Genomic DNA, 25,741 nt, shown 5'->3' on the forward strand with positions numbered 1-25,741 from the left:
TGACAGAAAATACCCAAAAGTGACACCATTCTAAAAACTGCAACCCTCAAGGTGCTCAAAACCACATTCAAGAAGTTTACTAACCCTTCAGGCTCTTAACAGAAATTAATGGAATGTGGAAGAAAAAAATGAACATTTAACTTTTTCTGACAAAAATGTTTTTTTTAGCGCCTTTTTTTTAATTTTCACAAGAGTAACAGGAGAAAATGCAACATAAGATCTGTTGTACCATTTCTCCTGTGTACGCCAATACCCTATATTTAGTGAAAAACTACTGTTTGGGTGCACGTCACTGCTCTGAAGCGAAGGAGAACCGTTTGAGTTTTGAAATGCAAAATTGGCTGGAATCAATAACGGACGCCTTGATGCATTTGAAGAGCCCCTGATGTGTCTAAACAGTGGAAACCCCCACAAATTACCCCATTTTGGAAACTAGAGCCTTCAAGGAATAAATCTAGATGTGTGGTAAACACCTTGAACCCTCAGGGGCTTCATAGAATTTTATAATGTTGAGCTGTGAAAATAAAAGAAAAAAACATTTTTCCCACAAAAATATTATTTTAGCCTCAACTTTTTTTATTTGTACAAGGGTAGTAAGAAAAAAATGTATCCCTAAATTTGTTGTGCAACTTTTCCTGAGTACGCTAATACACATCTGTGTACCCAAACTACTGTTTGGGCGCACGGCAGAGCACAGAAAGGAAGGAGCGCCATTTCAGTTTTGGAACGCAAAATTGGCTTGAGTCAATAGTCGAAACCAATTCGCGTTTGGAGAGCCCCAGAGATGCCAAAATAGTGGAAACCCCTACAAATGACCCCATTTTGGAAACTATACCCCTCAAGGATTTTAATTTAGATGTGTGGTGAGCACCTTGAACCCTCATAGGCTTTCCCTGGTGGAAAGAGATTGAGCGCTATTTTGGCTGGAATAGGTTGCGGATACAATGTCATATTTGAAAAGCCCCTGCTATGCCAAAACAGCAGAAACCCCTGCAGGTGATTCCATTTTGTAAACTAAACCCCAGAAGGAATTCATCTGGTGGAGCATTGAGTATTTTTAACCTTCAGGCAATTCACAGACTGGTATAAAATTGGGCTGAGTAAATGAAAAATTACTATTTTTTCCACTAAAGTGTTGCATTGACCCAAAGTTTGCAATTTTAGAAAGGGGTAATAGAAGAAAATGGACAGTACAGTTTGATAAGCAATTTTTCCTGAGTACATCAATACCCCACAAGTGGTAGAAAACTACTTTGAGGCACAATACAAAACTCAAAAGGGAAGGAGCGCCATATTACAGTGCAGTTTTTACTGCATTGGTTTGAGGGAGGCATGTCACATTGGAAGAGCCCCTGGGATTCCAGAACAGCAGAAATACCCGTAAATTACCCCATTTTGCAAACTGCATCTCTCAATGAATGCATCTAGGGGTGCAGTGATCATATGGACATCACAGGTGGGCACAGAATTTTATACCATTGGTCAGTAAAGAAAAAGTAATTAAATTTTTACCACAAATAAATAGTTTTAGCCCAATATTTTACATTATCACATGGGGAAAAAGGTAAAAATGGTGTCAAAATGTGTCACACATTTTCTGCTGAATGTGGCAATACCCCACATGTAACTGTATAGTACTGCTCAGCCACACAGCATGATTCGGGAGGGATGGAGAGCTATTTGACTCTTGGAGAACAAATTATTGCAGAATAGTTTCCGGATTCCATATTCAGAGCCCCTAAGTGCCAGAAGAGCACAATTCCCCCTCAAGTGACCCCATTTTGGAAATGACACCCCTTTTGGAATTTATCTACAGGTGTAGTGAAAATTTTGACTCCATAAGTGTTTTCCAGAAACAAGCAGCAGTCGATTTTGCTGAGTGAAAATTGCAAACTGCCATTGTATTGACCAGTACCTTGTAGTGACCAGAATGTTGCAGTGTCCAGTACATTATACACAGCTCATGATTCTGGGGATATGCACCCATAAATTAGGAGGGCTCTCATGTCTACAGAAATACCAGACATGTGAACGCTAAGTGTGGATTAAACACACTGGGGCTCAGAAGGGAGAGGTATTTTTAAATTTGGGAGTGCAGAATTTGCTGAATTTCTTTTGGTGGGGGTGTGTGAGGAGCCATAGCGCTTTTCCAGAGCCTTTATACTACCTATAAGCTCCCTATATTTCCATTAACAGATAACAGACCTGAGTGGGGGCTTGATCTTTCTGTGGATTGAGTTGATGCTTTTACTGGGAACAATTTTACATAAGGTTTGGGATCACATTTATCCGGCGCTCTATGCTGATCACTTACTTTGGGGTTTCCAATGAAATCTCAGAGTGACATTATTCAGCTGAAACCCCAAGGGATCCATTCTCTATAATGAGGCAACAGAGTTACTCTCGACTCCATCTGGCCTCTGTTCAGCGGTGTCTTTCTTTTCAGAGGTGCACAAAACAGGCGGACCGCACTTTTATGTATGACTAAAAAGATGGACGATGGACACCGCTGGATCACAGGTCAGACAGCATCCACAGTGTCTCCCTATGCCTCAATATAGGGAATCTTCCACCAGGGGTTCCATCTTAAACATGTATTTCAGAGATTTACACGGAAACCCCGGTGTAAGCACTCAGCATAGAGCACAGGATAAATCTGAGCCAAGCCTTACTGCAATCTTTGTGAAGCAAAATTAACAAATCAACAGCAGGTGAAGAATTTATTTTTTTTATGGCGTTCCTCGTGCGGTATAAGTGATTAGGCGACTTTATTCTTTGAGTCGGTGCAATTACCGAGATAGCAGAATTATACTGTTTTTTTATAATTGGCTGCTGTCACACACTCAAAGACGCTTTTTTATAGCAAAAACGCATCACCATATTTTGAGAGCTATAATTTTTCCATATTTCGGCCAACAGAGTAATGTGATGGCTTGTTTTTTGCGGCACAAGTTATGTTTTTATTGGTACCATTTTTGGGCACATGACATTTTTATATTTTTGCATAAATATATGTATTTATTGGTTTAATATTTTTTCTTCTCTTTTTATTTAGTTTTTCATTGTTTTAAATAGATTTTAAACTTTTTTTTTTACTTTTTTTTAAAACTTTTTTACTTAATCCCTGTATGGGACTTCAATTTTTATTTCTCTGACCACTGGTCTCATGCACTGCAATACACATGTATTGCATTGTATGAGACTTGACAATTTTACACTGTCAGATCGCTTGTTAGACTCAGCAGCTGGCTGAGTCTAACAAGCTATTGTAACTGGCAGACCCGGAGGTCATCACGTGACCTCTGGCTGCTGGGACAATGTTGGATCCCTCGTGATGTAATTAGATTTCATCACGGGGGGCATCGGAGAGGTGAGAACAATAGTGGTCTCCCTCTGCTACCTTCTAAATGCCGCTATTGCGGCATCTAGAGCAAAGCAAAGGGTTAACATCATTGGGACCTGATCCAATCAGGTCTTGATTATGTCACCTGTCAAAGCTACCGCTTTTCCTGAGCATTGTGAGAACACTGACCGCTCATAAATGTCGGCGCTGCACAAAGCCCAGGTAGCGCTGATGTTTATATACAGTGGGCAGTCGAGAAGCAGTTAAAATGGATTTTGGGGGTATGTCAAAAGCAAAAGAAAATTCTAAGATGCTATAGGATTTTTACAGGATGAAAAGGGTGAAATTATCAAAAATTATGTTGAGCAGGCTGAACTTTTAAATTCCTAATTTGCATCTGTGTTTTCTAAGAAAGCAATTGTAACATCAACTGATCTTCACAGTGCCATCTAAGGAATAAATGAATATCTATAAATGGAGAGATGGTGAGGGAACACTTAGCTAATTTAAATAAATTTAAATCTCCTGGTCCAGATGAATTACATCCTAGGCTACTGAAAGTGTTAGCAGAAAAAAATTCTAGATCCATTAGCCAGAAACTTTGAGAAATTCTGGAGAACAGAAGATTGGAGAACGGATAATGTTGTCCCTATATTCCAAATCTTCAAAAAAAAGAAAGAAGATGGAGCCAGGGAATTACAGGCCACTGACCATTACTTCTATACCTGGAAAGATCTTTGAACAAATTATTAAACAACATGTATAATTACTTGGGTAAGAATACAGTAATTACCAGAGCCAGCATGGGTTTGTAGCAAACAAGTCATGCCAGACTAATCTAATTTTCTTCTTTGATGGAATCACTGACTGGGTGGATCTGGGAAATGCAGTAGATATAGTATATCTCAACTTCAGCAAAGCATTTCATAAAGTATCTCATACTATCCTTATTAAAAAATAACCAAGTATGGGACTGACAAGGCTACGGTTAGGTGAATTCATTACTGGCCTAGTGATCATACTCAAAAAGTGTTAATAAATGGTTGCACATGCAATTGGACGCGTTTTATGTGGGGTACCACAGGGCTTTGTCCTGGCTCCAGTGTTGTTCAACATTTTTATAAATGATCTAGATAAGGGAACTATAGGTAAACTGATCAAATTTGCAGATGGATGCAAAGCTAGGAAGGATAGCTAACACTAGAGAAGAAAGAGAAAGGATTCAGAAGAATCTAGATAAGCTTAAACAATGTGCAGCATCCAATAGAATGATGCTATTTAACGGAGAAATTCAAGATTCTACATTTGGGCAAGAAAAATGAAAATTAAATCTACAGAATGGGAGGAATAAAATGAAGAAACAGCATGTGTGAAAAATACTTGGGTATACTAATAGATCACAGACTGCACATGAGTTAGCAGTGTGATGCAGCAGCAAAAACAGTTCTAGGATGTATTAAGAAAATCATAGAGTCTAGATCACGTGAAGTAATTATCCTCCTCTACTCCTCCTTGGTCATACCTCATCTCGAACACTGTGTACAGTTCTGGGCACCGCAATTTAAAAAAGTCATTGAAAAGCTGGAGCAAGTTCAGACAAGATCTACCAGGAGGGTGAGCGGACTGGAAAGTATGTCCTACGAGGAATGGTTAAAGCATCTGAGAATGTTTAGCTTGCAAAAATGAAGGTTAAGAGGAGACTTAATAGCTGTCTACAAATATGTGGAGAGATGTCACATATGAAGGAATCATCCTTATTCTGAATTTGCACATGGCAACACGAGAAGCAATGGAATGAAACTGAAAGGGAGAAGATACAGATTAGATATTAAAAGAAAACTTTTTGACAGTGGGGGTGATCAATGAATGGAACAGGCTGCCACGAGAGGTGGCGAGTTCTCCTTTAATGGAAGTCTTCAAACAGAGGCTGGACAGACATCTGTCTGAGATGGTTTAATGAATCCTGCATTTAACAGGAGTTGGACACAATGATCCTTGAGGTCCCTTCCAGCTCTAATATGCTATGATTCTATGAAATCGCAAAAGTGCATACAAATAACATAGGGTACTTAGTACACTATTTTTTGACCAAAAAAGTGTAAAAGCCATCCAAGCGTGACAGTGTGTACCTCAATCGGGAAGGGCTAATTATCTATTATTAAAACCTATCATGTGTCAAACAACCTCAATGCAGATGGGGACAGAGCAGGACCGGATTACGACAGTTCAGACACCTGGCCGTGGGAAGCTGTGAACATACTTTTATACATTGCATGTATATTCGCTTATCCTATTGCTCAATTCTTTGGTTTTAAACATGGTAACTGCCTGGACATGCAGCAGGATGGACTGTGTGAAGCATAAGACACCAAAACTGGCTGACGAGATGAATGTTCATTCTCAGTCAGCAAAAGAATGGTGTTTATCTTCTTTAGTCAAGCTCCACTCAGTGTCCTGTCAGATTGACTGAACCGAGGAATGCACATTCACAATGCCTGACTGGACACTCTGATGTGACCTCTGTCTTGTGCTTCACACTGTCCGTCCTGCTTCTCCTATATGTCTTCTAAAATCTAGGACAGGGTTGTGATTGATAGTAGCTGACATCTTGGAATCTTGACAGAGTACAGTATATAAAGAATATCTTTTTCTATATAAAGATATTTAGAAAAATGTTTTATTTATTTTACTTATTTTTTAAGCACATTTCTGGGGGAACCCCTTTTAAAAACAAACATGACCTGGCAAGTCCAGTATTCTTTCTGTTAGGCGTCAGATTTCTGTCGCTGCACAGCAAGAATCCCGAGCCTTACTTCCAGCGGTCTCCCATTCCTCTCCAGCCGCAGAGGAGGTTGCTCAGTAAATTCATCGGTCCAGGCGCAGTCATGACAATACATGCTGCTCAGCAGCGAGATTCTCCAGGGACTAAGTCCCCATGTCGGGCCACTGAGCATGCCCGTGGAGTGATCTCCCATTGGAGATTGAAGGTCATGTGCTTAGGTCCTGCTCCTGTTCGGATTGGCCCATCCGAGAGGCCAGGAAGGTCCAGGACGCTCGCGGCTATAAAAGGTTCGCATGGCCGCTCGGCCATGCGCTAGGATAAGACTGTATTTACAGACTATATGGAGTGAGTGATGTATGCACCCAGGAATGTCTCTGGTGAATGACTCATTAAGAAACCCCTACCCTTGGTACGCATGGGTTGTGCAGCCTAGCCTAGGCATAGGTAGGACAGAGATTGAGTCAGGCATCAGTCCTCACCAGGGACTCAACACGCCTCAGTGCACGTGCTCCATAGCCAGCGTCTATAGCGGCGTTCGCGGCAGCGACGCCGCCCGTTCAGTGCACCTAGACGGACTCTAACCCTGTGTCCTTGGGGTAGAGTTCGGTGGCTGTACACTGTGCGCTCTTTTGGCCAGGCTCTGTGAGCTTAACAGGCTCCGGCATCTACGTTCAGCAGTTGTGCGGCTCTGTGCATTAACAGAGTTTGCCCCTGTTCACATTGGGTGACGTAACCCATGTGTGACTGGTTTCACACCGCTTAATTCTTCCGCCATTACTTAGCAGCAGTGTAGCACCTCTGCATGGTGGACCCCGGGCTGCAAACGCACCTACTATTATTATATAATTTGGTGCGTTCCGCCAGCCCTAACACTTTCACTACCAGTTCCAAGTCCTTCCTACACATTGCCTCAACCCCAACTTTTGCGTTTGCTAGCTCAGGGTCTCAAAAACCTACAGCCATGCCCAGTGCAGCTGAACTCTCCTTTCTGTCTGCTCCATTTCCCAGGGCATCAAGGATGCTCTTGCCGTATTTGGGATCAAAGCTGCCACGTCTTTTATCCACCAGTTGCTATTAAAAGTCTCCTTCTTTTCCACGTAGCTCCTTGCTTCATTCTCCCATTGCACACCAACACTAACCAGTAAACATACTCCTAATGTGACAACTCTGTTGTCTGGTATCCCAGGACCATGGGATCCTTCCCTGTCCCTAATGCTAGGGGCACCCTAGCTTGCCCTGCTCCATGGATTACTTCTGATGGTGAAGACGCCAGGGCCACGAACCCTGCCTTAACTCCTGAATCCGCCCTGAGTCTGTACCCTTAATTTGAAGCAATAGCAGAATATCATATTGCACATAACAAATCAATCATTAGGTCATATCAGCAATCCTGTCGGGGTGTGTCAGCCATCTTCTATTTGTTTATATGAGTAAATGCAAAATTATTTAGAACAATTGAGTATTATTTATTCAATGCAAAATTGATATATATGACATGGAACAGGTCAGGCTGTGTGGATTGGGCTCAGGAAGTAGCTTTCAAAAGATACTGATATTTTCACTATATAGTGCAATGCAGTGGTTTTGCAGTACATAATATAAGCAATAAGATGATTGCAGGTTCAAGTCCCCTGCAAATAAGAGTAAAAACTAGTGTTTTAAAAAGTAGTCTCAAGATAAGCTTGTTAAATTGGATCATTAAAGGGTTGATAATGACATCCTCTTCCTCTCTGAAGAGACAATTTGCATGTTTAATTTCCTAGAGGAGCATACAGGACCTTTGTCTCCTCATACTGGCGTGTCAGACCTGGCATGTCACTTTCCACAAGTTGAAACCTAACCCCTTAGATCCCAGTCTTAGCCTCTCACGCAGCCAAGTTGGATCTCATACTTTGTACTGGCGAAGGGTAATACAAATTGAGATTCTGATTTGGCTTTTACCCTAAAGGTCCTGTTACATTTAGTGATGCACCAGCGATCCCGACAACGATACGACCTGGTCAGGATCGCTGATGCATCGCTAAATGGTCGCTAGTGAGCTGCCAAACAGACAGATCTCACCAGCGACGCAGCAGCGATTAGCGATCCGTCGGGGGTCGCTCTTACCTGTCACACCGCAGCGATGATGACGACTTCCGCCTGCGTCCATGCGTTGCTAGTCGGCGCCAGCGGGACGCCAACAATGAAGAAATGGCCCAGGCCATTCCAGCGCGATCAGCGATATCCAGCGGGGGCCGCTCGCAGGTACGTGTCACACAAAGCGATATCGCTAGCGATATCGCTGTTGAATCACAAAATCAGTGACGCTTTAGCGAGATCGCTAGCGATCTCGCTATGTGTGAAAGGCCCTTAAGTCATATTTCAAGGCTTGTTAAAGGGTCGATAGTGACTTCTAGTATTGCTATTTCAATAGGTGGCCTAAAATTCAAGTCCTCTTCCTCTCTGAAAAGACAAGTTGAAAAAAATATAAACATTTGAATAACATCATTTTCCCCTGTTAAAAATAGAGAAAGTCAGATCTATCAAAATATGCAATGAATTAATTCATACTATAAATGTTGTTAAAAGAGAAAGAATCAAAATGCCAAAAAAACGGAATAAGAAGTGATCGTATTGCCCCAAAATGGAATCAATATAATTGCCTGTTTACCACTCAAAAAATAAGTCCTCACACAGCACCATGGATGGAAAAGTTTAGCGGCCTTGAAAAATTAAAACAGAAACCTTTTTTTTTTTGCAGTATTATTTTTCAAAACTTAAGTAAATGAAAATCTTTGTAAGTAGATCGTAATCGTATTGACCTGAAGAATTATGTTTCAATGTAATTGTTTTTTATAATGAAAACTGTAAAAGCAAAACCAAAAACCTGTGACAGAATTGCATTTTTTCCCCTTCTCATACTGCATGGATTTTGTTTCCATTTTTCAATACTTTGAATGGTAAAATAAATTGTGCCATTGAAAACTGCAAATTCTCTAAAAAAGCAAGCCATCATATGGTCAGCTATGTTGACAGAAAGATAAAAATAAGTTAAACTTCTTGGAAGAAGGGGTCGAAAAAACAAGGAAAAAAGTGAACATTTGCCAGGCGTTAATGGGGTAAAATTAGGGATTAGCAGACCCGTGAATGTTCAAGTTAATCGGGTTCGGTCAAACTGTAGTCCAAAGTTCAGTTCTGATATCAGAATTTGACCACAGACTCAATAGAAGTCAAAGGGGATTCGAACTTTGGTGCTGTAAAATGGTCGTAGTAATGCACCTACCAGCGTGTGCTTGTGTACCCGCATTTTTCGATCTCACTCCAGTGACGGAAGTAAGGATGATACATTGACCTTGTAGTGGGTATCTAGCAGGATGGCCACCCAGTAATCAGCACTGGTAACAATCCGGGCAACTCGGCAGTCGTTGCACAGTCACAGCAACATGTTTTGGCTCATGTGTGCCAGACTTCCCAGAGGCAAAGGCAAGCTGTCCTTCGTGTATCATCTTGTTCCTCTGGTTGTGGTGGCGCTGAGAGCGAGCAACTTGTGCGTGGAAGTTTTTTTGATAGTTGCCGCCAGAGGAGTCTTTGGCAGTCTGCAGGCTCTGCAGGAAGACATTAAGCCTTGAACTTCCAGAGTAGCATAGATTACAAACTGCTGTCCATCAGAAAATCAGCAACATCACAAGCTCATTTGGGAAAAGGAAGCCATCCAGCAATCAGAGCAAACCTTGGATTGTTCTCCTGGCCATTTTTTCACATATTTCTAAAGGGAGTTGTAAGCAGCAGATTTTGATGAATGGCATACCCAAGTGTATTCAACAAATCAAAAATTTCCTCAGGCAGACAATAATAATCTACTTGACAGCATGGCAAGGCATGTAAGTGCATTATTTCTACGTGTAGCGCTCATACGCAATACTAAATAAATTGAGATGCTTGAAAAACTTTTTTCCATTTCTTCTTTATTTGCATATCATAAGCATGACTAATGATCTTGTGATTTTATAATTCTATGACTTTTCCTTCTTGGTATTGCAATTTCATGGTTGAGGAGTGTTTGTATATTGGCAAAAAGACACTTGCCGCAGTGCAACAGGGTGTGATGGAAGATCGGGCAGAATATGTTCATCACTACATTGTGGCTATTGAAGACTGTTAACATTTATTTTACATGCAATAGAATGTGAAGAAGGGGGAGAAAGAGGAAGTAAAGTAGGAGGAGCAAGAGCAGCAGGTAAATGTAGAGGAGTTCATTGAGTTATCCCAAGCATAGGCAAGGGGCAAGGCTGACCGTTAAACTAAAGATGACAATGATGACTATGTTGGCCATGATGAACATCCATTGCAGTGAGGTGCAGAAAGTTAACAAACTGGGCCCTCGATCAAGCTGATGAGCATGGAAAAATTAAAACTTGAACGCTTTTAGGGTGACAAGGCATCTCGTTATTGTCAAGCAAGTGATGTTTATTGGATAGCCATGTGTTTAGATCCTTGCTATAGATTCAAAATGGTTTTTTTTTGGCTTCTGGTAGGAGCCCAAATTGGCATATTACCATTATAAGCTGTGTTCTCTGCTTCATGAAGCTTTCACACAGAGGCCACCTGCTAACCGCATGGCGGACTAAATTAACTTTCTCCACTCCCCACAGAGCTAACAATCCCCCACACATGCAAGCACCATGGCTACTAGGAGTAGCAAAGGCAGCAGCAACAGCCATTGTATATTTGGAATGATGGACCAGATGTTTTATCTCCCATTACGCCAAGCTGATATATTTCAGCAAACAAAAAGACAGTGCTAAATAGACAGATTTGGTCATACTTAGGCAATATTCTTTCTCCATCAGATACCTTGATCCCCAATCCCATTGACTTTTGGCTCAACAGATTGAAATAGAGGTAGAAACTAGTCTAGTTTGCTATGGGTCTATTTCCATGTTTTGCCTCAAGTATACTGTCAGAGAAGGTATGCAGCGTGGCCAGTGGTTTTGTCACACTCAAGTGGACCAGGTTATCTTCTGCAATCCTGGAGCGTCTTATATTTGTTATTGACCCCAAAGATTCATAGCTTTTCCAGTCCTAGTTGCGAAGTAATTGCTTCTTCATTTTCAAAACAACATGCTGCTCTGTAAATAATGGGATACATTTTGGACTGATGGTGAAAAATCTATCACTTCTTCATATAGGAAAGAACCTCTTGATGCTCCGCAAATAGTTTTTGCACCACCCTGTGTGAAAAAGCCATGGATTTTTCTGTTCATGTTGTCTGTGTATAAACACAAACAAGACAGGCATCTGTCCGAAAAAAGGGATCATTTTTCAACCATTTTTAAAATTTAAGAAGCCTAAAAAGATTGTTAGGACAGTGTTTTGTTACTATTAGTTACCATCCTTTTTCACATAGTAATGTTGATCTGACTTGGACATTCCTAAGGCTGTGTTTGAATTAAAGAGCTTAAAAATGTTCAATATAATGTAATCCTAGGAGACCTCAGAATCTTACATGTCTTTTCCTCACAATTAGGCCAGAGTCACACTAAACGTATAGAAAATCAGTCCAAGTCTCCCTGCCGAGAGTTGCACAAGTGTAATATGTTTTCAGTGTGATGATGCAATTTTCTCCCTCCCATGTTTCCATATGGCATCCGTATGACATGCGTATGAGTTTACATTTCTCACTGATTTTCCCCATTGAATTAAATGGCTCAATGGGTTGAAATGAGGAAAATGTTTGTATATTTGCAGCAAGCTAGATGCATAGTCCGTTTGGCGTCCAAGTTTTTATCGCACGCACCCATAGGCTTGCCTTGGTGAATCTCGGACGATATACGTGTACAATCGCAGCTTGCTGTGATTTTACACTCATGTCGAATATGCCTGAGTAACAATACGGTGATGTGAGCTGCCCCATTGATTAATACTGGTCCAAGTGCTATGCAATGTTTTCTCGCATCGCACTCGTCCTTATTCTACGGTAGTAGAGTCTTTGTAGTATTGTGATTTGTTTCAAATTATTTCCCTGGAAATGAAATTTTCTGGAAAAAGTTGTCAAAGCTGATGAGTTCAAAATTACAAAAGATTCAGTCATCTCTAATGGCAACCCTTTGCCCTGAGATTTGTGTTTTCTCATTATCGATCTTCGGATAACAATCAATGCTAGAACGCTGTAATCATTATTTAGGCAGCGCTTCGTGCCAGTATGTCATAATCTGCAAAGGAGTTAAGCCCCCGTTATACACTGCGATATCGCTAGCAATATCGCTGTAAAGTCACCGATTTTGTGACGTTGCAGCGATATTGCTAGCCATATCGCTGCATGTGATACTTACCTCCGACCCGCTCCCCTGCTGGTTATCGCTGATCGCGCGAGAAGCTCCTGGACCATTCCTCGTCGGTCACTTCCTACTGTGACGATGAGCGACGCGTGGACGCGGGCGGGAGGATGCAGGATCGCCGCGTCTGACAGGTAAGTAGCGATCCCCGTCCCCTGCGATGTCGCTGGTGAGATCTGCCTGTGTGGCAGCTCACTAGCGACCACCTAGCGATGCACCAGCGATCCTGACCGCGCCATATCGCTGGACGGGATCGCTGGTGAGTTGCTAGGTGTAACGGTACCCTTAGAGTTTGCCATTATTTGCCAAAATAGATAACAACTAGATAATTTTTTTAACATTGAAATCTATGGGAAATGTATAATAAGAAATGGTTCCTATTTTGCATATGTATTTTGCTTTTTGTAACAGATTTTTTAATACAACTGGTGTTGCAAACACTATACTCATACTAGCTTGTTAATAATTTCCCATGTCACTGTAAGAAGATGAGACAAGACAGAATCAAAGGTGTGCGGTGCCCTTTAAGGCTGGAACTATCGGTGCTGTCACCACTGCTAGCGGGGAAGATTTCCCCTGGGTGGGTGAAACCATCTGGTCAGGCAGCAGGGGGCATGGGGTACTTAAGGGGGACTGAGCTCTGGAACAGGGCAGACTTGGTGCGAAAGCAACAGGGGATGGTTGACTCCCTGTCCCCAGCTCCTACCGACGACACCCCTCCTTTTGAGCCTCCATGCACTGACTCTGAGATTTCCCCTGACGCTATTGAGTTACCGTCTGTAAGCAAGTCATCGGATACTGTTGTTTCGGCTAGGATACCATTGGTACAGCATAGAGACTACTCTGAGAGACAGCGAACCGTTGTGGACAGCGCACGAGCTTGCGGCTCGTGCCCAGCCCCATTCTTGGGACATTCTTCCAGAGGATTGTTTCCAAGCCACAGCTCATTAAAGACAAAGACGACTGCATCCTTTGGCACTGTTGGGCCAAACAGACAGCTTCACCAGCGATCAGCACCAGCGACGCCGAGCGCGTGGCGTCGCTGTGTACTTTAGTTACCAGCGCGCTGATGCAGGGAGCTAGTAACTAAGGTACACATCGGGTTTCTAAGGGGCATGCGTCACTTAGAAATCCGATGTGTACCTTGGTTACCAGCCCCTTGCATCAGCGAGCTGGTAACTAAGGTACACATCGGGTTTCTAAGCACCGCCCAGTGCTTGGAAGCCCTGCGTTTACCTTAGTTACCAGCGCCCTGATCGCTGGTCTCCCGCCTGTCACACGCAGCGATGCATGCTGGCCAGCGGGACACCAGCCACCAAAAAAATGTCCAGGGTTTTCCATCAACGATCAGCAATACCGGCAGGGGGGGCTGGTCGCTGATAGGTTTCACACACAGCGATCTCGCTGGTGAGATTGCTGTTGTGTCACAAAAACTTGTGACTCAGCAGCGCTCTCGCTAGCGAGATCACTATGTGTGACGGGGGCTTTAGGCTGGCTTCACACATCTGTTTCACAGTCCAATTATGGACCACTATTTATGGGCAGGACGCAGGTCTCTATATCTGAACTCAATAGCCTCATATATGTCTATAAGGCTATTGAGTTTGAGTCAGGAGACCTAAGATCGGTCCCAGACACCTAGCATCTGATAATGTATTGTGCTTTGGTGTTGTTGTGTCTGTATCTAGGGAGGTATACTGTTTGTGACAGTTTGCATGTAATCTTTAGCAAGTATTAAAAATGTATACACATCATTGTATTTTTTTCATAGCAATAAAGGGGAAGCAAAGAAGATATCACTATCTGGGGTGATTCCATCTTTTTGGAATGATGTTCGTTGCCGCGGTGATGAAGAAAATATACTTCTCTGTGAAAAAAACATCTGGCAGGGTGGAACGTGTCCACAAAATGTAGCAGCTGCGGTGACATGTAGCTTTACGCAAGGTAAATAAACATCGTATATAATCCCTAATTATTGTGAAATGTACTGGGAATCAATACCTTATGCATTACTGTGGTTACTACACTTTTTTTTAGCCTCTTGGAAGATCTAAAAATGGCAGTGTTTTTTTTCTAAATGTAACAAAATTTTGTAAAAATGTTTTAAGGGAACCTGTCACTATAAAATTGCAGTCCAATCTGTAGACACCATGATATAGAGCAGGGGGCGCTGAGTAGACTGATATATAGTTTTGTGAGAAAAGATTCAGTAATACCCGTTTTCATCATTTAATCTTGAACTCTTTCTGGGGTTTTCGGTCCAGTGGGCTGTCCTATCAGCTTTCGTTGTATGAGGGCCCCATCACACATAGCGATCTCGCTAGCGAGATCGCTGCTGAGTCACAAGTTTTGTGACGCAACAGCGATCTCACCAGCGAGATTGCTGTGTATGACACCTATCAGCGACCGGCCCCCCTGCCGGTATCGCTGATCGATGTTGGAAAGCCCTGGACATTTCTTTGATCGCTGGTCTCCCGCTGGCCAGCACGCATCACTGCTTGTGACAGGCGGGAGACCAGCGATCAGCTGGTAACTAAGATAAACGCAGGGTTTCTAAGCACCGGGCGGTGCTTAGAAACCCAATGCGTACCTTAGTTACCAGCGCGCTGATGCAGGGAGCTGGTAACTAAGGTACACATCGGGTTTCTAAGTGACGCACGTCCCTTAGAAACCTGATGTGTACCTTAGTTACCAGGTCCCTGCATCAGCGCGCTGGTAACTAAAGTACACAGCGACGCCGCGCGCTCGGTGTCGCTGGTGCTGATCGCTGGTGAAGCTGTCTGTTTGACAGCTCACCAGCGATCATGTAGCGACTCACCAGCGATCCTGACACGTTGATGTCATTGTCGGGATCGCTGGTGAGTCGCTATGTGTTCCGGGGCCTTAAGTGTGCACGCACAGATAGCTGTCAGCTACATGTTAGGACTGCCCACTGGACTGAAAACCCCAGACAGAGCAGAGGATTAAATTATGAAAACACTGATTACTGAATCTTTTCTCATAAAACCTTATATAACTCTGCTCAGCTCCACCCGCTTTATAACAAAGTGCCTGAAGATTACACTGCTTTATCATGGTCACCACTTCCCTTTATTACCCCAGCAATCCCCTATTTCAATGCTGGAGTTTGTTCTAAAAATACAAAACAAAATGTATTTTACTCACCATTCTTGGGTCCAGCACTGAGTCTTTACCGCTGTTCCCAGTGTCTGTTGTTGTCTGCAGTGCTGATGTCATATTGGCAGCACTGCAGCCTAAAACTGAGCTCAGCGGCTTTGACAGCGTAAACTGCTGAGCTCACTGATTGGGTGCAACACTGTTAGCAATGACAGCACCAGGAACAGCAGGAGAGAGTGAGCACAACTGTTAGTGGGTCGCCCTCCCAGGGCTGGCGGGGTACTCGGCACCGGGCTCGATGAGCTTCAATGGGAGATGTCACGGCAGCTGGGACCCGGCCCGTGGCCCTGGGCGCCCATTGTAAAAGGGGAACGTTCAGTGTGCTTATGATGATTAGAGTTTATGAATGAATGAGTCGTGACGCCACCTGTGGTGTTCGGCAATGAAGATGTTAAGCCGACGCTGCAGACAGATCCTCTGGGACAGATAGTGGGGTGCAGCAATGATGTTATGGCCCTCCACAGGCAGGGCTGTAGTCCCAGGGCAGAGTAGGTGAAGTGACACTTAGATGGTGTAGTGTCAGGCGCAGGGGATGTAGCAGTGCTGGGCAGGTTGACGCAGGATTAAGTGGAGGACACCAGGGCATGTAGTTCTAAAGCTTTACTCACAGTCTGTTGTGGCACAAGAGCCCACATCCGTGCCGTGTCCTCTGGGTCAGGAGCTCAGCCAGCTTTCAGGCAAGATGAAGTACTCCTTTCCAACACTCCGCCAACATATGTGCCTTTTCTGAACGTCTCCCTCTTAGCGCCTTTTAGTGAAGTACTCACAGTACTGAGTTACACTGGAGTTCCTCCTGTCAGATGTTCTTAGAACTCTACTTGTACGGCAGACAGCTGTAGCCTGCTTCGGGGACTCCTTGCTACCTAGTCCCGGCTCACTCACGATGCTGTTGTGCCCTCAAGTCTTGTGTGGGAATAAAGTGGTGACAACTTCTATTCCTCCGGTGTCTGCTGCAGGACCATTAGTATCCATACAACCTTGGGGACCGGGCCCCGGCCTTGCACTTAGAACTGGGAAGGGTTCTCCTCTAACCCTAATCCTTAGTTCTCCTCTTCTCCTCATGTTCCGTACTAATCCTTTTCCTTCTTATGGAGAGTCAGGCTTTCTATCAATTGTTCCTTTCCTGTGCCAGCAGACCCAGGTCACTGAGGTCGGCTGCAGCACTTCCTTCATCCATCCCACTCCAGGGATCTTCTTTCACAGACTGACCTCGTCAGACTCCTGTGACCAACTAACTAAATCCTACACTCTTCCCGCTCTTTTAGTGCAGTCTAAACTCCACCCGCCTCCCAGCACACTTCGTGTTCCAAGCAGGGAGCCACCAACGGGTGCTTTGCTACACTACTATTTTGTGTGGGATGCAGGTGTTGGAGCGTGGTCAGGTGTCTCCACCTTACCTGGATGGTGGGGTACCACACCTCAGGAGGAGGTGCAGTACCTCTGTGGCGACTGAACCCTCAGGGGCGCCACATTAGCGGGGGAGAAAACCCCTTTAATAGTCATATACTATTACATTTAGTTCCCCTAAATTTCTCTGGTAATCACAATTAATTCCCATTGTTTCCCCATAAGACAGAACTCACACTTGTCCATCCTGCCTGATGTGGGATCCTCACACTAAGGTCGGGGTCACACTAGCGTATGGCATCCATTGTGAGAGCATTGGATGCGATATGCTAATGACCCTCGGCTCCTGCTCTGCTGCGAGCAGGAGCCGAATGTCATGCGACTGTGCTCCGAGCCTCTCTCACAGAGAGGATTGGAGGATGGCGGAGGCGGAGAAAATAATTTCTCCATCTCCGCCATTGCTGTTGTCTGCGTATATCGCACAGCACCCGGATGATATCCGAGTGATGTGCACTGTGTCATTCGCACCCATAGAATATGGCCGAGCAAAAAAATGCTGAAGTGAGCTGCCCCATAGGTGAATACTGGTCCCAGTGCTATGCGATGTTTTATCGCAAAGCACTCGTCTGTATTCATCGCAAGTGTGACCCCGGCCTAAAGTGCAGTTTAAAGACATTGTCCAAGATTAGAACTATATAAGTGCCAGCTCCACACCTATCCACTGGTTATTTTTGGTATTGCAGCTTAAATCTTCAATGAAGTTGTCAAGCAATACTAGACACAGCCCAAGGCAAGGTGTGACACTGATTTTGGAAGGAGCCATATTTTTTATTCTTCAGAAGATGTTTTTTTTTTTCTTAACTTGGTGGCCACTTGGGAATTTATTTCAAGCAATGAATGATTTTGTTATTCAGCAAAAGCTACAGTATATATTAGAGTTGAGAAAAAAGTTGTGCAGGACCATGGTCTAGCAGCCTTGTCGGCAGTCCATTGCGCCCTATGAACCTCTTCGTACCTCTTGGTATTCCTGACACCTTATCTGATTAGTCTTGGTGTGATACAACAATGATGACATCCCGCCGTGCCTACCAGTCACAGAAGGCTTTGGCGTTACTGGCATGAAGGATATTCACAGGGCTCTGGTCAGACGTGAACTGACAAAACTGCTGGACTAGGGTCCTGCAAATCTTTTTGCTCAATTCTATTACATACTGAATACTTTCTTTTTACAAACTATGTAGACCCAGGACTTCTTGACCAGTACTACATTTACCCTTCAATCTGCAAATCTCGCATCTTAAATCTCTTTATATATAAATAATACTTTCATATAACTGAAATATTCACTTAGGTCAGGTCACACCTGAATTGTCATCTTCGAGCACAACATGCAGGTCTCACAAGGATTAATCTAGGCATTGTAACATTGGACATTATTTTGTCATTCATCTCTGGGGTCAAGTGACTGTACAAAGTGGCGTGTACAGACAAACGTATAAATGTACACCTCTGTTCTGAATGTGTGGAAAGAGTTTTGACTTTGCTGTGTTACATGTTTTGTTCAGGAGCAGACCACTTTTGGCCTCAGAAATTCTGAAAATTAGCTACAATCCAGAAGGAAAAAACATCTCACTAGTGCCACCTATACATAGCTTTCTTGGGACCCTTCTAAGATATTGACTTATATAGTGCACCATAAGGATACATGAGCTAAGCATTCATACTGCACTCCTAAAGGGAATCTGTCAACATGACACACTTATTTAAAGCAAGTTAAGCTTAAGTTGTCCGTCCTTGTGACAGATTTCTTTTAAGCCGATTAACAAGACAGGATCTTATGGTATTTTCCCAAAGAGCAATAAAAGGCGATGGCTATCCAGTACATGTATTATCTCAATGTACCTGGTATCTAAACCATAGCCTCCACAACAAGATCATTTCTGAATAAGTGGTTGTCAACTCAGTCTAAAAAGAAGGAAAGGGAAATGTTGACAAATCTTTTACCACACACTTAATGAAAGTGTCTACTGTCCATCCCTAGACGGTTACTGTAGTGGGGAAAGCAAGTATGCCTTGCTTTTTGATAATACAGTTAATTGAGGACAAGAGGGTGCTTGTAGACTTTTTTCTCATTCTTGGAAGTTTGTGCTAAAGGAGGTACAACGTTACTCACAAACCATACAGTTCCAATCATTGTGGAATATGCTCAAAACAGTGGTTAAAATATAGCACGGTGATGAAAACTATTTACTTTATCAATTAGCTAAGTGTTTTAGATCAGGTTTCTTCATTAGGCACAGCGTCTCTTAAAGCGTCCCACTGAAGCCCCTGATAGACTTACTGTTAGGAAAGGCGGAACACACTAAATAAAAATAATAATAAAGTGCGTTCGTCGCTCGGGGTCCACCGTGCAGTTGGTGTTGCAACCGCTGCTGAGTAATGGCAGACGAGCAATATGGCTATATAATGTGCACGGGTTCAACTTCACCCGAAGTGCGCAGAGCGGGCTCTGTTCTCACACAGAGGCTCCGCAACAAAAACATACAAAAAGGCTGAGCCTGTTGGAGTCACAGGCCTCAGGTAAATGCACACACGGTATAAGTTCACAGGAGCAGGAACTAAGACAGAGGGGCTGCGTCCGTCTAGACCTACCGTGTGTGCGGTGTCACTACTGCGAGTGCCAAGAAGGGCTGCAACTGCAGCGCAGCGCAGGACACTGCTGCTGGACGACACAGCTACAAAGCAGGCACTAGCGCAGAGGTGCGGTGTACACAGTGGCCTAAGGCTTGCCACAGACTGGCGCAAACTACTGAACTAATTCCCTAACCACATACGTAATATCAGAGGGAAGGGTTTTCATAATAAGTCAGTCACCAGAATCATACAACCGTCACCATTCACACATAGCAGTATAGTCTATACTAGCGCATGGCAGAACGGCCATGCACGCTTTTTATAGCCGTGCGGGACCTTCCAGATCTCCAAGATGGACCAATGAGATCTGGAACAGGACCTGGGCACATGACTCCTGATCTCCAATGGGAGATCGTCTCGTGAGCATGCCCAGTAGGAGCACAGAGGGACTTAGTCTCTGGAGCGGTCTGCTGCAAAGCAATCTCCTCTGCAGTAGAAGGACAGCAGGAGACCGCAGAATGTGAGGCTCTGGATTCCTGCAGAGCAGACGCAGAAACCTGATGCCTAACATTACCCCCCCTCCTAGGGCCCCTTCCTCTCTGAGCCTTCCAATCCACCACCCTGTGCCTATCAGAGGCATAGGCTTCAGACTTGTCCGAAGGCAAGTCTGTCCCGGCAGGTGACACGGAAAACTGGGACACGTGGAAGGTATCAGAGGCGGCAAGATCGCCAGGTTTAAGAAGGGACACGTGGGAGACAACGGGTGCGGCAAAACCGCCCAGAGCATAAGTTGAAGTGGGACGCCGCGGTGTGTTGGCGGACATCTCCACTCTCTGTTTAAGGAGGCTTACCCGAGCACAAGAAGCGCATGCCTGAATATATTTTTTAATGTCCCGAGCCCTGTGTGGCCACCAATACAACCCTGCCAGGAGTTTTGTGGTCTGCATGTAGCCACAGTGACCACCCGCCCTGGACGTGTGTGCCCACACGAGAACCTTCAGCCGAAGGCGAGGGGGGGCAAAGGTCTTGCCCGGCGGCACAGAGTTTGACCATTGCGGGGCCCCGTTATCCTGGTGAACAGAGTGCTGACAGTGGCAGCTGCAAATGGAACTTAGTGTCGGACGCGCCTCGAGACTGGCGTGAGACACCTCCATGGGCTCTGGGAGTGAACACTCTGGCTCGAGTGATTCCAGAGGTTCAAAGAGGTTGGGAGACGGAGTAACCTTCCATCTGGATTGAGCACGCTCCAGCCCTCGCTCCGAAAAACGGAGATCAATACAGGTGGCAATGGCAATCAGCTCCTCCAGACTTGCAGGAACCTCTCTGGTAGAAAGAGCATCCTTAACATGCTCAGCTAAACCTCTCCAAAACACAGGGATGAGGGCTTTGTCAGACCACTCCAGCTCGGAAGCCAGTGTCCGAAAACGAACGGCATACTTACTAACCAAGAGGGATCCCTGAGTCAAAGCCAGTAGCTGTAGAGAGGTGTCGTGCGTGACCCGTGGTCCCAGGAAGACCTGCTTAATATCTGTTAAAAACTGAGCAGCGGTCCGAATCCCTGGGTCACCACACTCCCATAGTGGTGTAGCCCACTCCAACGCCTTGCCCGACAGAAGGGAAACAATAAACCCCACCTTGGCCGGCTCCATAGGGAATCGCGCAGCAAGTAACTCCAGATGGATAGAGCACTGGCTAATGAAACCCCTACAGGAGGCGCCATCGCCAGAAAATTTATCAGGCAACGGGAGGCGGGTAGCTGTCGGCTCGGTGGGAGGACGTGGACATACGAGAAACCGCCTGTGCGATTGCATGTACAGCAGCCTCCGAAGACTTCGCCGCTGCGATAACACTCTGAAGAGTAGCCAACCGGCCCTCTAGCTGGCGAATGCACTGAAGGAGTTGCTGCTGATCTGCCATCACTAGCCAGACCCTGGCGCTAGTATAATGTTAGGAACGACGGAACGCACTAAATAAAAATAATAATAAAGTGCGTTTGCCGCTCGGGGTCCACCGTGCAGTAGGTGTTACAACCGCTGCTGAGTAATGGCAGACGAGCAATATGGCGATATAATGCGCACGGGTTCAACATCACCCGAAGTGCGCAGAGCGGGCTCTGTTCACACACAGAGGCGCCGCAACAAAAACATACAAAAAGGCTGAGCCTGTTAGAGTCCCAGGCCTCAGGTAAATGCACACACGGTATAAGGTCACAGGAGCAGGAACTAAGACAGAGGGGCTGCGTCAGTCTAGACCTACCGTGTGTGCGGCGTCGCTACTGCGGATGCCAAGAATGGCTGCAACTGCAGTGCGGCGCAGGACACTGCCGCTGGATGACACAGCTACAAAGCAGGTGCTATGTCAGACGCTAGCGCAGAGGTGCAGTGTGCACAGTGGCCTAAGGCTTGCCACAGACTGGCACAGACTACTGAACTAATTCCCTAACCACATGCGTAATATCAGAGGGAAGGGGTTTCATAATAAGTCAGTCACCAGAATCATACATCCGTCACCATTCACACATAGCAGTATAGTCTATACTAGCCATGGTGGAACGGCCATGCGCGCTTTTTATAGCCATGCGGGACCTTCCAGATCTCCAAGATGGACCAATGAGATCTGGAACAGGACCTGGGCACATGACTCCCAATCTCCAATGGGAGATCGTTTCGTGAGCATGCCCAGTAGGAGCACAGAGGGACTTAGTCTCTGGAGCGGTCTGCTGCAAAGTAATCTCCTCTGCAGTAGAAAGACAGCAGGAGACCGCAGAATGTGAGGCTCTGGATTCCTGCAGAGCAGACGCAGAAACCTGACGCCTAACACTTACTGTATCAGATAACAACTATTGACTCTCAGCTATATTGTGACTAGTACTTAATTATGCTGAGAGTGGGACAAATTGTGCTGAAAGTGGGTTAAAATTGTATTGCAAATTACTTTAATTATGTGTAAATGCCTGGTTTACTGTCCGGTATACGAATTATTTTTACTCCATACTTCACTGATGGTAGTTGGTATACTTCTGTTGGCCCTGAGATTATACATGGCAAGCCAAGCCCTGTTTTTCAGGATGTGCTGCATATGGGGATAATTTTTTTAGTGTGTACTGAAATTGGTATATACCTGTAAACTGTGACATTATTGCCACGCTATGACAGGGTTATTTTTCCGTGGGTGGAGAGTGGAGTCTACATGTGTGAGAACTAGAGGGGACCACAAGAAGACTTGCTCCAAAGAGAGAGTGATTAAAACTGGTGAGCTTGAAGAGCTAAATCATTAGGTTTCCCGGAGATAATCAATTTCTATGGCTTTTGCCAAGTTAGGATGTCTTTGTTTCATGGTCTATGTATGGACTACAATGACTGGACCAACAACGGGTCTTCTGACCCAAACTATCACTTTAATGCATGCATTTGAGGTATTTGTTTGGATTAGAAAACCTGTGGTTAGTACAGTTGGTACATTTATCGTGGTTTGTGCACAGACTGTAAAAAAAAGTCTACCTGGACCCAGCTTTACCTGGAGAGATAGTTGGGTGTACACAGTATGGGCCCGATTCTGCTAGAATTCTGGTGTAAAAAGCTTTGAAAGTCAAACAATCGAGGCTGTGATAAAATGTTGTGATTTTTATCGTTCTCACACCATTTCTACCCACCTCTGACAAAATGAGTTTTGGTAGGGCTGGATGGGGCATAGTGACTGCAGCTTATCAAATTAATTTTGAGTGGTGGACAAATTTTACTTGAACACTGATTGGAGTATGATTTGTGACTAGATGCACATAGAGGTGCTTATCACTTGTCAGATGCTCCGAATTCATTACGAAGCTTGTAATGAGTCTCGCACTTCACCCCCTCATCAAGGCTTGCTGGTCTTGATGAATCAGGGCCTAACGTAGCCTAGCCTGCCTAACAAACGTAAATAAAAGTCATCCCAGCAGTATCCAATAGTTCTGACTGTTCATTTTTTACTCTTTTGGAACTGTTAATTATATTGTGCCATTGAGAAATGCTATTCTTCTGTACATCTTGGGAGCAAGAAAAGAGGCCAAGTTTATTCGCAATCAATAGAACTGTGTTCCACACCTTTATGGTAATATTTTCCCACTTCTGGAATCTTACGCATTTTATCCCTTTTAGTTGGGCACACATACCTTTTTCGTCATTGCTAAGTTTAAAAGCTTTTTCTAGTTATTACGTTTATATATAAGATGCAGCTAAATGGTCAAAAAGAATGACACAACCCTGTCAAAACGCTTAGAAAAAGAAATTTATTCTGTCCCAGTAGGCGATTTTCCTGTGCATCAAACAGATCAATTAAGCCTAGAGAGGGGAATGCAGCTGCGTCCATTACAAGGGCTGCAGCAGTGATCTCATTTATAATTCAAGATCTGTACGTTACAACCGGCAGGTTTGCACCATTAAGTAACGTATCAAAAGATGACAAAAGGGTTCTCATCCTTCAAGTCCGATGTTGTGTCTTTTGTAGAATCAAATGGAATCATTACACGGAGTGCCCCAACAAGTCCCTGCTGTGCACCTCTCACGTCTACCTACCAGAAGTCTTTGTTCCGCTAAACGGTAACAGCATTGAGAAGGATGTGGTACAAGTTTATTGCTGGAGGATTTCCCCATTATTTTATACATGTTTCAGCCACGCAAAGAATAACTCCTTTGAAAAGCTGTGCTTCATTTCACATTGATGTCTTAGTAAGCCAATACACAATATCACAGTTGTATAGGCTTTAAAAGTGCCTGAAGCCTCCAGCGGGACGCACCAACAGACTAGTGATTTCATGATATATTCCACTGGCTTTAAAACATATACATGCACAGATAGGAACCTGTAGCTGTCAGTCACTGACCCCTTCCTCTGTTAACAGTAAATACAAAGCGCTCAGCACCAAAACACAAAGATACGCAAGTCGCCCAATTTAGTACAAACCCATGAGTTTAACTTACGCAGAGTCAACTTCACAAATCATCAGGAATTCTATAGAAACAGCAAAGCTGCTCTTCTGCATCAATATACAGTAAAGCCTTAAAAGGAGGAAAAATGAGATCTATTTAGATAGAAAAAATGCTTTTTTAGGGTATTTTCACACAGAGTTGTTTTACATGGATTTTTCTGGCTGAAACATCCATGTCCAAAAAAAAAATCAAAGGAGAATTTTTTTTGTCATGTTTTTGAAATTTTTTTTTGTGTAAGGGGCATTTTTACTGTTTCAATTGCTTGAGTATTCAAATTTGAAGTGCTGGTATTAGGCAGTGGCACAGTACCTCAAGAATTGACATATTTGTTTTTAGAAATATTGCAGAGACTATTTAAAGTGTTTTTTTTCCATGTGCAGTCTATAGTAAAAGACTCAGTGCCCAACAGGTATGTCAAGACCAGTGTTGTTCCCACCGATATTGATAAGGGGACGTGCTGAAGTCAGTTGTTTCTGATTTATGAAGAGCTGTATGTTCCTTATGCGCCTTCTTTAATATAATGTTACAATTTTAAGTACAAATGCAGTTAAAATGTTTCCAAGACTCATAGAGAAACCATATGAGCCCTGGTTTTCCCTGCTCATACATAGCTGATTGACGGTTTTGTTTACTCAGCATATAAACTCAGACAAGAGAAGGGGATGTAGGACTAACAATGCACCAGCGGTCCAGACAACAATACGACCTTGTCAGGATCGCTGGTGCCTCGCTACATGATCGCTGGTGAGCTCTCAAACAGGTAGACTCACCAGCGATCAGGACCAGCGAGGACGCTGGTATCCAAGGTAAATATTGGGTAACTAAGCGCGTGTCACTTAGTTACCCGCTTTGTACCTTGGATACCAGCTCCCAGCGCGAGCACGCAGGTATCCAAGGTACACAGCGGGTAACTAAGCAATGCGCGTGCTTAGTTACCCGATATTTACCTTGGATACCAGCTCCCAGCGTCTGCTTACAGTGCTAGGAGTTTGCTGATCGTTGGTCTCCCGCTGCCACACGCAGCGATGTATGCTGGCCAGCGGGAGACCAACGATCAAGAAATGGCCCAGGACATTAGAGCACGATCAGCGATACCTGGCAGGGGGGGTCGCTGATGCATGTCACACACAGCGAGATCGCTGGCGAGATCGCTAATGCGTCACAAAACCAGCGATCT

The 25,741-nt window shown here is 44.2% G+C and overlaps 1 protein-coding gene across 6 annotated transcripts in view; it reads left to right on the forward strand.

Moving 5' to 3' along the window:
• Positions 1–25,741, forward strand: part of PRSS12 (serine protease 12) — a 497,636-nt gene that overhangs the window by 275,954 nt on the left and 195,941 nt on the right. For all 6 annotated transcript variants that reach the window (XM_073571862.1, XM_073571866.1, XM_073571863.1 and 3 more), the window contains one exon: positions 14,211–14,383. In XM_073571862.1, the coding sequence (XP_073427963.1) occupies positions 14,211–14,383 (173 nt within the window). The remainder of the gene's footprint in view (positions 1–14,210; positions 14,384–25,741) is intronic.

The sequence above is a fragment of the Dendrobates tinctorius genome, unplaced genomic scaffold (genome assembly GCF_039654945.1).
Source record: "Dendrobates tinctorius isolate UK_male_01 unplaced genomic scaffold, ASM3965494v1 ptg000030l, whole genome shotgun sequence".
In the NCBI taxonomy this organism is placed as follows: Eukaryota; Metazoa; Chordata; class Amphibia; order Anura; family Dendrobatidae; genus Dendrobates; species Dendrobates tinctorius.